This window comes from Mustela lutreola, chromosome 3 (assembly GCF_030435805.1).
Source record: "Mustela lutreola isolate mMusLut2 chromosome 3, mMusLut2.pri, whole genome shotgun sequence".
Lineage (NCBI taxonomy): Eukaryota > Metazoa > Chordata > Mammalia > Carnivora > Mustelidae > Mustela > Mustela lutreola.
The window spans coordinates 99,393,415-99,405,712 of NC_081292.1; the positions used below are offsets into that span (position 1 = coordinate 99,393,415).

Genomic DNA, 12,298 nt, shown 5'->3' on the forward strand with positions numbered 1-12,298 from the left:
TTAATGTGTATTGTTAGGACTATTGTGTTTTCAGTTTTGTGTTCTATAACGGTTTTTATTTTGCTTTCTGAAAATACTGTTTTCCCCTAGGTAGAATTCCAGGTCAACAGTTATTTTTTCTCATCACGTTTACAATATTGTTTCAGTTACATTAGACTTGTGCCTTTTTTTTTTTTTTTTTTAGAAGTCAGCTCTCAGTTAAATTGTTATTCTTCTGTCTCTGACTGCTTTAAATAACCTGTCATTGTATTCAGTTTCCGGCAGTTTCACATTCACTTGCAGTGGATTATTTGTCATTCATCTTATTTGTAACTGGTTAGAGTTCTTGAATCTAAGGTTTGATATCTTTCAATAAATCTGAAAAATTATCAGCTGTTATCTCTTTAAGTATTTCCCTCTCTGCATTGTCTCTGTTGTATTCTCAAATTAGATGTCAGTCTTTTCTAAATTCAAAATCTCTAATTTCGCTTATATTTTTCACCTCCTTGTCCTAGGCTGAATTTAAGGTAATTTATTTAAACCCACCTTCTAGTTTACAAAATCCCTCTTCAGTTGTGTCTAAAATACTTTTTTTGAAAAAGATTTTATTTATTTGAGAGAGAGAAAGACAGATAGTGATAGAGATAGCAGGAAAGAGCACAAGTGGGGTGAAGAGGGAGAAGCAGGCTCCCATTGAGCAGGAAGCCCAATGAGGGGCTCAATCCCAGGACCTGAGCCAAAGGCAGATGCTTAACAGACTGAGCCACACAGATGTCCCTCTAATATACTTTTTAATCCATATTAAATATAACCCATCTTTTATTATTTTAATTACTATATATCTTTTTATTTCTAGAAGTTTTCTTTAATTCTTATCCTAATTTGCTTCATTAATTTAAAAATGTATTGTTCCTCATTCGTATTTCTGTGTCATTTTTCATGTCTTAAAACGTACTGAACATTTTTGTATTAGCCAAGTGTCTGACAGTTTAAGGAACTGGATAGAGTATACTACTGTTCTCTTGTTGTCTCTTCTCACTCTCATTTATGGTACCTTATTCTTTTGTGTGGTTTTATGAATTTTGACTATGTGTAATTCATTTTCTTTGAGGTTCTTTTACTATGAAATTCTCTGAAGCCTGAACCAAAATTCTAATCCTCCTAAAGAGCCACACCAACCACAGAATGAAGTTTATTAACCACAAAATATAGTTTAAAAACTAGTTCTAATCCTGTTTGAAGGGTGGCTTCAAAGGCATTTTCTTCCTCTTTTGCACAGCACCAATATCAAGGCAGGGAACTTCTCTTATTATTCTGTTAGCTGTCATTTATCCTTGCTCAGAGGCTGTAATATTTTGGGGTTCTGGCTTTATTTTTATTTATTATTTATTCATTTATTTATTTATTTATTTTAAAGGTTTTATTTATTTATTTGAGAGAGAAAGAGAGAGAAAGAAGCAGAGATTGTGACAGACAGCACAAGCAGGGAGGAGAAGGAGAAGCAGACTCCCTATTGAGCAGGGAGCCCTGTGTGATGACTCCAACCAAGGACCCTGGGTCCACAACCTGAGACAAAGGCAGATGCCCAACTGACTAAGCCACCCAGGTGCCTTAAGGGGGTTCCATGTTTATAGATGTCTTCATGACACTCCCCACTATAGATGGTTCTTAGGTTGTTCTTCTTCCTCCCATATACTGAGGAGATGCCAAAATGGAGGCTCATGGTCCCAGCTTCAGCAGATCTGCTTTCTTATTCTCCAGGTTCAAACTTTTTTTAAAATTTATTTTTTATTTTCAGCATAACAGTATTCATTATTTTCGCACCACACCCAGTGCTCCATGCAATCCGTGCCCTCTATAATACCCACCATCTGGTACCCTGACCTCCCACCCCCCCACCCCTTCAAAACCCTCAGATTGTTTTTCAGAGTCCATAGTCTCTCATGGTTCGCCTCCCCTTCCAATTTCCCCCAATTCCCTTCTCCTCTCTATCTCCCCATGTCCTCCATGATTTTTGTTATGCTCCACAAATAAGTGAAACCATATGATAATTGACTCTGCTTGACTTATTTCACTCAGCATAATCTCTTCCAGTCCTGTCCATGTTGCTACAAAAGTTGGGTATTCATCCTTTCTGATGGAGGTATAATACTCCATAGTGTATATAACTTTTAGTAATGGTTTGGCCCCTGTGTGTTTGTCAGGAACAATGGTTTACCAGTAGTGGTAGAAGATATGGTGGAAGCCATTGGAAAGGCACAGATCAGGTTCTTACCCCCATTTTTATCAGAGCTCTGCCAAATCACTTCTTTGTTTTCATTTTCAAGTAGAAAATCTTCACTTCAGTGAGAATGAGCTTTCTCTACTTAAAAACTTTTGAAATGTTGAAAACCATCAGTTGAGGTCATCTTTAAAATCCTGTTGCAAACTGAGGGTTTTGGAGGGGAGGAGGATGGGTGGGTTGGGTGAGCCTGGTGATGGGTATTATGGAGGGCAGTATTGCATGGAGCACTGGGTGTGGTGCATAAACAATGAATGCTGGAATACTGAAAAAAAAATAAAATAAAATGTGAAAAAAGGTCCTGTTGCACAAGTATATTTCATAGTTCTTTGACTTGTCAATAATTGGATGCTAAGGCACCCAACATATAATTTTTAACCTAAGTCTGCTAGACTGTGATGTCTGTGGCTCTAAGGAATACTGCAGATGTCCTCCTGGATGAGAAGTGGCCCTGGACTGTCCCCAGCTGCTGCCAGTAACGGAGTGTATACAGATATGAGAGCATGGCATGAGGAAACATCATGAGCACCTTGTTGTTGGCTGCCATGATCCACATATGAGTTCTGACATCAGTGTGGTATTACTTGGTTAGCAAGATGTCCATGGAAAACACCACAACTGGGCTAACATATAGCATGATTAGCACTGTGTGGATAAGCATGGTACCCTTGGCCCGGGAATAACCCTGAACCCAGATGCCTGAAGTCCTGGTCTCTGCATAGATCCTCCAGAACAGTTAATGATGAGAGCTGTGCAAAGAAAGAGAATGCATAAAATTCAGGTGTCAGTGACAGTGACCTGGGGGTCATGGCCTGGTTCAGTGTCCATGAAGGATGCATGAGGCCTCTTGTTCTAACCTGGCATTCTGGCTCTTGCTAAGCCAAATGAGACATGTGGAGAAGAAGCAGGCTACCAACTAGATGAGGGCCACCACTTTCTGGGCAGCCTCATAAGACATGAAGGAGAAATAGTGCAGAGGATAAACAGCTGCCAGGTAGGTGTGCAGCACAGTGGCCATGGACAGGATGGTGCTGATAGAGGCAGCAAAGATGGCATCTGTGAGAACACCACAAGCAGTGCAGCCCAGGAGCCAGCTACCCAGGTTGCTGGAGGAGATGATCACGTGGAAGACAAGGTAGGCCAGATCTGAGAGCAGGATGTTAGCCAGCAGCAGGTAGTGGGGCTCTTGCCAAAGTCTCTGGCTCTGCAGGAAGGTTACCAGCAGCAGAGAGCTCAGAGCAAGTGTGGCTATAGCCAGCGGGCTTGAGGTGAGGAACAGCCAGCACAGCATGGAGACAGCCACCCTCAGGTCTCCAAGGCTCAGGGAGGCATTGCTGGCTAACTGGAGCATGCAGGGGTCTCACTGATGAGCTGATCAGAGGCTGGCTAGGCTGTTGTGTCCAGGCGCTAGGATGTCTGCTGATCCTTCCCGCTTCCTGGCAGGAATGGCAGGCTTTCTCACAGATGGTTTGCTCTGTACCTTCCCAGGGTGCATATCTCCCATGCAAGGGTTCTGTTGGTGCTACTCCTCTGTAGAAGTGCTGTGCTTGAGCAGGCCTTAGGAATGACTGTTAAACAAAAATAAAACAACAAAGCAAAATTCTGCTCACCCAGGGGTTCCTACATTCATACACATCTGCCAGCTGTCCTGGTCACGTGTTCATGGGTACAACTAAATGGATCAGGCTGTTACCATGATGTATGGTCACATGGTCACTGATCTTTTGAGAAGTGTCTCCCATCCGGTTTAGATGAGCATACTTTCTGCTCTTGAGATCCTGGCTCTGAGACTTTGGGAAGCTCTCTACATTTGTTTTCTTATCTGTGAAATATGAATGCTGCTCATGGAATTGTTGCAAAAATCTAGTGGTAACATACTTAATGCAACATATAGCCTGGAATAAATGCTCAATTCATATAAGTCCTTACCTTACCACACTTTCCAGAGGCTTGGGTCATCTCTGCTCCACAGACCTCCCTTGTCCTCACTGTAGACAGAGTGCACTAGTTGCTCCATGCCCCAGGGACCTGCTGCTTGTGCCACACCCCTCCAATCCCTCTGCAGTCTCTCTCCAGGCCCCAGCCCAACACCAGGCTGAGCCTTGGGAAGGAGCCACCACAGAGCTGGTGCCTTCCTGAGCATAGGCAGAATGTTCTTAAGATCAGAGAGAAACAAAAATTTTAGACGTTGAACCATAAGAGGCCTAGCCTCATATGAAAGCCACCTGGACCAGATCTAGCAAGTAACACACCAGACCCTGCCTCATCTAAGGACCCTCTGACTACATGGGCACACACCTTTTTCCTCCCTTTTCTTTCTCAGCAGTGTAGAAACTGAAGACTTCACATTATGGATGCTATAGAAAACTACATACTGATATAGGGGAAATGAGTAGTGCAGGTTAATGAATCTACAAGTCACTTTGGAAATAAAATCTTCACCATGTGTGACATATCTAAAGCATTGGAATGCTAGGACAGTCCCTATCCAGGGACCAGCCAGAAGGCACCCTCCAGGAAGCTGGAGATAAACTGAAACTATGGACAAAGTTGAGGCCAGCAAATTCAAACCACCAAGTGGATGGGCCCCTATGCTCTGCCCCCCACCAAAGGAGAGAGACAGAAGCTAACAGTGACTGCACACGTCTTCACTGTGGGCATCTACTGCATATAGGCACTGCCACATGATGATACAGGAATCTTGCATTGTTCCAGCAAGACAGATTTAAGGTGAGAAATGGAGCCCAAAGAGGTTAAGTGCCTTGTGTATAATCACATTGTGGGAAGGTTCAGGACCAGGAAGAAGCTATCTTTCCCAGGACATGCAAAAGCCCTGCTGCTGTGTCCCCCAGATTTGGTAGTGAATAGGAACTACTCACTGTGGTATTAGAGCGAAGTTCAAGACTGACAGGTATGGGTACTGGGCAGTGACGGTGGTAGCCCTCAGCAGAACCCCTGCTTACGTAGCAGTGCCCACAGGCAGCCAGCAGCCAAGACTCTCAAGTTGGAGTGAACGATCTAAATGGGAACTCTTGGGCTCTTAGCAGCAATACAATGTCTCTCAGCAACAGGCCATGTCACCTGACCAAGCTGCAGGAATGAAGCAGTGGAGAGAACCTCCACTTCACATGCCTAGCTGCATGCATGTATGTCAAGGAGAAACAAAGGAAACTGAAAGTGAATCTCCTGGGTGCCAGGCACTTTTATAGACATCATTTCACCTTTAGGAATCCTTTACACTGCAAGGAAACTGAGGCATGTGTGAGATCAAGGCATTTTCTCAAAGGCACCCAAAAAATATTAGAGCATAGGTGTTTACAGGTCACTTGTAAATGATGTCTGACTCCAAATCATGTGTTGTTTCCATCCTCTTCATCAGCGTCCCAGACAGTCTTCCTGCCACTGCCTTCCTAGCTGGCACTGGTGCTAGACTCTTCTTACCACCATCATTTCTGTCAGCATTTCAGTACACACATCTATTTTAACTTTTTAATTTATTGTTTGGTTTTTGAGTACAGTTAACACACAGTATTACATTAATTTCAGCTGTACAACATAGTGATTCAATGAGTCTATATGTCATGCTGTGCTGCTCACAAGTGTAGCTACCATCTGTCACCACATAACACTGTCACAGCACCATTGACTGTATTCCCTGGCTGTGTCTTTCAGCCTCGTGACTTATTTATCCAATAACTGAAGCCAGTAGCTCCCTCTCCCCTTAATGCATTCATCCATCCCTTCACCCTCTTCCCTCTACAGCCATAAGCTTGTTCTCTGTATTTATAGGTTTGGTTCTGATTTCTGTTTGTTTATTCATTTTCAATCCTCGTATCTTCATCATCACCATTATTATCACCATGTCAGCATCACTGTCACCATCCCATTACTCCCATCCTTATTTCATCACTGTCATTCCTGCATCATCTTTGCCATTATCATCATCACCATATCACCATAATCTTCCTCCTCCTCCTTACCATTCTCACCATCATTGTGATCACTGCCACCTCATCAGGTAATGCCAGGCTGAGGTTTAAATGGCCTGTCCTTAAGGCCAGGGACTTAGACAAAGAAGAGGTGGGGTAGAAGTTCAGAGTGAGGAATCCAGTTTGAGCAGATCCAGGAGGATTAAGGACCCAGCAGTGCCTTTGGGTCATGTTGGCTGTGGCAGGAGCGGGGTGGGTGGAGAGGGGAGGCAATTTATACTTCAGAGCGACAGGACAAAATTTACCTTCTGTGAGGACAGAGCTGACATCCAGATGGGCAATGGGCTGGAAGAGACCTGGAATCAGAGTGAGGTCTCTTTGTGATGTACCACATGGGTAGAAGAAGAATGCTCCTCCGAAGAAAGGTCCTCAGTTGACTTTTCCATCAGTAGATATGCCACTTTCCAAGAACTGTCCGTGAGGTCTTAGAGATCTCCATCATACTGATTCCTTTAGAATTAGCAGATTTTTAATCCATAATCAAAAAGTATTAGAATGTCATCTTCCACTGGTTAAACCCAGATTTTTAAAATAATTAAATAATATATACTGATGAGAGAGAAATTAAAATCCTGAGAGCTCCCATATCCCGTACTACTCTCTACATCTCCTGTGTTCAGTTATTGACTTGACTCTCTACCACGCTGAACTACTCGAGTGCAGGGCTAGAGCTTATTTACCTGCATGCCCTTTTCCCCCTTTAGATGGTGTTGCTGGCTCAGCACTCCTACCTGGAAAATCCTGGAATAATAAATAAATGGATCATAGCACCTGGAGTCTGGTTGGGACAGATGGCAGGGAAAGACCATAGTGTTTGGTCTTCTTTGCACATATGCAAACCTGAGTGCCTCCTGCTCCTCAGGGCCATCCCACAACTCACCTTCTACTCACATTAGGGTGTCCATCAGCCTTTCAGTTGTCAGAGACACTTTTTATTCATGCACTCACTGAGGCTTTAAGTAAGTTTATTTTATTGGATTTTAGCATACAGGGGACACCTTTGAAAAGCCTCTTTAACTCTGCCTGTAGTTAAGGACCCCAAAAGCCCTCCACAAAGCCTGGAAAATCACCCTGGTTGGTTCTATCCTAGTTGAAGAAGCCCTGTGGCCACTCCTCTCTACATAGCAACTACCCATTGCTCTCTCAGCCCAGTCTGTTCGCACTAAGTCCTCTCTACCTGGCATGCTCCTCCATGGCCAATCCCTTCAGCTTGTTCCTGCCTCTGTTCTAGAGGCCGTTCCTTCCTGTCTTCTGTAGATGCAGGTCCTCTCCATCACAACACCCTGATGCTTCCTGTACTATTTGGTTCACACTTGGGATTTATTTTGTCCATTTATTTAATTTTGAAGGTTCATATACCACACTCTGTTCTTTTATTATCATTGTAGACTATTTAAAATACATTGAAAATGTGGAAAAGAATTAACAAATGCTCCTGGACCTACTATCTAAAATTAACAAATGTTCATGTTTTGCCATATTTGCTTCCAATAATTTTATATATCATTTTATTATTACATATGTAGATAAATAAAATATTGTACACTATTCGTTCTTTTCCCTTTCCTACATATCCAGGGAGCAGCATCCACTCTGAATTTGGTCTGTATTCCTCTTGTTCATGTATTTAAACTTTCACTGCCAACATATGGTTCCCAAAGCTTATATAGTACTGATGTTCATGCTTGTACTGTGATTTAATTGTACTGTGATTTATTCTGCTATTGCATTTTTTACTCAATGTTATACATTGTAGGCCAGGGTTTTTTTCCACACAGATCTCTTTCATTCTATGAAAATGCCCTATAGCATTTCATTCTCTGACCATATCACCACACTTTATCCTTTAGCTATAGATGGATGTGTATAGTATTTCAAGGAAAGCAATTATGAGGAGTTTCTGTATGTACATATATGATGTTTCTTTAGAAGTACTATTGCTTGACTATGAGGAATCACAATATTCGTCAGGATTTTCCTTTTGCAGGCAACATGTAGGTGGGATGGGGTATCTTCATTTAGGAAATGGATGGTACCACTGTGCACAGAGTCTTGTCTGAGGCATGAGCACCTGCGATGAACTGAAGACATCCAGAGGTCACAGAGAGGGGAAAATGTGCTCAGGGTGTGGGTGGATCAGGCTCTTCCTGGCCCAGCCCTCTATGGCTGGGGAGGGAAAGACCATCAAGAGCCTCAGGGGCAGTAGCCCTGCTACACATCCTCTCTCCACAATGAGGCTGTGTCACACACGCACAAGAACGCAGCTTCAGCCTTGAGGGAGCTTGTAGTGCAACAGGAGGGTGAGAAAGGGGGACAGCACACCCACAGGACAGAACAGAGGAAGACAATGTTTTTAAAACTCCCCACAAAGTGCCTAGGGAATTCCTAGAGAGAGTGAGTTTCCACTTGGTGGGGAAGGATGCAGGGGGAGCCATTAAAGAGTCTGGGATGGTTGCAAATGGTGGGGAGGTTGTAGAGACATGGGTACACTAAAGCTAGGAATGGTGGAAAGAGTAACTACCTGAAAATCAGTGTACCTAAGAGGATGGATGCCATGTCCTAGGTCTGGAGATAAAAGCTCATTAAGGCAATCTCAAACAGTTTAATGCTGCCACCTTGTGGCAAAGCTCAAGAGGAATTTACTACTGGAGGAAAGAGAATGTGGAAAAACCTGACTGAGCATGAAAAAGCTAGGGAAGGTGCTGTCCTCTCCCAGCACTTGTAGTTGTTGCTGAGTGGAGCCTGCAGAGAGGCTGTGTGGAACTATGCCTCTGGTCACGAGTTCTAGAGTCTGCTAGCTGGGTCCAGTTCTGGCACTGACCCACCTGCTTGTCATTTTGCCTCTCTGGGATGCTGGTTCCTCATGTTGAGTAGGAATTAGGACAGTCCATTCCCCCAGGTGTGACCTCACAGTGCTTGCTCCTCTGCACCTGCCTCTGCTCATAGCACACCCTCCATTTTTCCAGACCCTCCCAGCTCACAATGGTGGCAGCCCTGTCCTAAGCCTATCTTCTTCATTCTCTTGGAAATAGCATGGAGTTGCGACAAGCAGGAGAAAAGATTAGGGCTCTGATTGACTAAAAGCAGGACATAGGGGAGCATCAGCCGACCTGGGGGCTGAATCCTGTCACTGTGTTTCCTATGCAATGGTTCATTTTCCTTGGATTCAGTTTCCTCACCTGCAAACTGCCAATGTACATAATTGTGGAGATGACATGATCCCCCTGAGCATTTCAGAAGCAGCCCAGATGGTGAGCAGTAAATCTCCTGTACCTCATTCTTTACAAAGTCCCTGTTATCTCCCACATTCCATGAAAACAGTTTTCCTGTGGCTTCTCTTTGGGAGGCTGCCTTTTTCCTCAGACATACTTGCCTGGTATGCCCAATTGTTATTCCTAGCTTCTGCAATGCCTCCATTCCCCAACTTCTGATGCCTCCTTTGAGGACCAATAATTATGCCTCCCCACCCTCCCCATTCTGTTGGCTTCCTCTAGCTTCCCTTCGAAACTCTCAATCTTGTCTTCTATGTCTCTTCCTAATATTAGGGTTTTCAGCTTTTGTCGGAGGCAGGCTCCTGGCCAGGGCACCTGGCGAGTTGCCAATAAAAGTTGCCTCATGAGACTAAGCGGAATGCCCAAAGAGGAGGTAAACAGCATTGGTTGCTAGCAAAAGTTGTTCGTTTAGGTGCGCAGCCTGATTCGCTCCCTCCTGTACCCTGCTCACTGATTGGTCATGTAAGCGTATATAAGTGTGTAGACTTGCGGAAATAAAGAGAGAGAAGATGCATCTGAACTGGGGCTTCTTGTCGTCCTTGTGCATCCAGGGTGATAAGCTTTTGTGTGTGTAGTTGGGGGGTGGCGGGAATGGAGGGTATGTACATAACTTCTCAATAGGAAGCTAATTTGGATTAATTAACTCAAAAATACATGTGGATGTGGTTCTGTCTAGCACTGTGAAAACTAGTGAAATCCACACAAGGACCACAAAATTCTGGAGCTGATGTCAGCAGGAGTATGAAGGTCTGGTACTGACAGGGATCAGAGAAAATACAAAATGGAAGTTGGACCCTCAGCTCTACACTAGGCGGAAGCAAGCTGACAGAACTATTCAGGTGCAAATTTTGTGCAACTATGTGCTCCTTCCCCCCCACAAAAGGACAGGTACAAGTGTTCACTATTATTAATTTCTTTGTGATTTTTACACTGAGTCTCCATTACTTCAAATGACTTTAGAGGAGTATTTTAAAAGTTCTTTAAAATATAGTCATTGAGGGGCGCCTGGGTGGCTCAGTAGGTTAAGGCCTCTGCCTTCGCTCAGGTCATGATCCCAGGGTCCTGGGATCAAGCCCCACATCGGGCTTTCTGCTCAGTGGGGAGACTGCTTCCCTCCCTCTCTCTCTGTCTGCCTCTCTGCCTACTTGTGATCTCTCTCTGTCAAATAAATAAATAAAAATCTTTAAAAAAATAAATAAAATATAGTCATTGAGATTGCACCTATAATTCATGAAATTATCAATTAAGGACTGCATTACTTTCACAGGAAAAATCAGAATTTCACTCAGGTAAATCTCTAAAGCACTACAAATGTTCTTTTTATAGATTTTGAAGATTTCCTGTTAAGTTTAAGGAAATATTAAAGGGCAAGAAAAAGTAAGGAAAAGGGAAAGAAAAATAAAACAGTTCAGAGAGTAAGAAAGAAACAAGTATTAAAATTTAAAAATAAATAAATAAAAAAGGAAGGATGACCAAGAGTTCAAAGGGCAGAGTCAAGAGTCACAGAGATTTTTTTCCTAAGGCCTTGAGACCTTGCCCAGTAGGACAGACAGTAACTCTTTTTTGCTTTCCATCTCCTCTCCTCCTCCCTCTTCGAATGGTGATGCCTGTGATTTTTATCCCCTTCCTGGCCTGTCTTACCATCCTATGTTGGGAATGTTCAGTAGGTAGTTCCATAAATAGAGGAAGAACTGTGGTTAAGAACTATGTTTAATGAGTTAAATCTTAGAACCTCATCCTCACCTAACTTAAAGAATTTCAATAATGAGATTTTGGACTAGGAGCTGATGAAATGTTTACATTGAGATGAGGTTGGCTTACAGCCTGGCCCCTGGACACGGAGGCCAAGGAGAGGCTAGAGAAAGAGGCAGGTTGCTACAGATTGGTAGATGGCAGGTTTAATTTGCAAGGGAATTTAGGTATGAGGCTTGTCTTGGGGGATCACAAGATGATTGAATCTCTACACTGGCAGGCCATGATCTTAAAGTTTATATAGAAGACTTTACTGGGGGTGCCTGGGTGGCTCAGTTGTTAAGTGTCTGCCTTTGGCTCAGGCCTTGATCCCCGGGTCCTGGGATTGAGCCCTGCATCGGACTCCCTGCTTAGGGGAGAGCCTGCTTCTCCCTCTCCCTCTGCTTGCCACTCCCCCTGCTTGTGTTCTCTCTCTCTCTCTCTCTGCCAAATAAATAAATAAAATCTTAAAAGAAGAAGAAGAAGAAGCCTTTACTGGTTCAGTCACATATTTTAGTCCAGAAGTTCTCAGCAACATCTTTCTCTCTCAAGGCTGTGTCCTTTAAGCAGCTCCCACTTGGTAGGCAGAGTATATATTCCAAGGCCAAGGAAGAAAGGGCAGAGCCTTTGATTGCCTGGGTCCAGTTATCAGATCAACTAATGGTCATGTCCTCTTAGTGACCTCCTTTAACAGATAACTCTGAATTTAGAGTTGATACAGGAATGGAATGAGATCCTTGGGGTTGTTGGGAGATAGCAAATAATTTTTCATTTGAGAAGAACATGAGGGGTTAGCAGCCAGAAGTTGGACTTCCTATACAACCCATACCCTTGCATAATGCCCTTCTGATGAAGTATCCACCCATGACTATGCCATGCTGTTTTGCACGAGTGAGTTTAAAAAAGGGAAATTATCCATGGTGGTATGACTTAATTATGTGAATGGGGAAGGGGCAGAAATGAAGGGATTAGATCTTGAAAGCCAGTTAGAAATATTTGGTGACATCATAGAAGTGCTTAGGCTCTAACCATTAGTGCATATTCCT

The 12,298-nt window shown here is 43.4% G+C and overlaps 1 protein-coding gene across 1 annotated transcript; it reads right to left on the reverse strand.

Moving 5' to 3' along the window:
* Positions 1 to 2,816: 2,816 nt before the first annotated feature.
* On the reverse strand, positions 2,817 to 3,611 carry GPR148 (G protein-coupled receptor 148). The gene is given in 3 exon segments (XM_059168930.1): positions 2,817 to 2,992; positions 2,995 to 3,089; positions 3,091 to 3,611. Coding segments are annotated over 3 exon segments (768 nt in total). The 3' UTR covers positions 2,817 to 2,840.
* Positions 3,612 to 12,298: the final 8,687 nt, after the last annotated feature.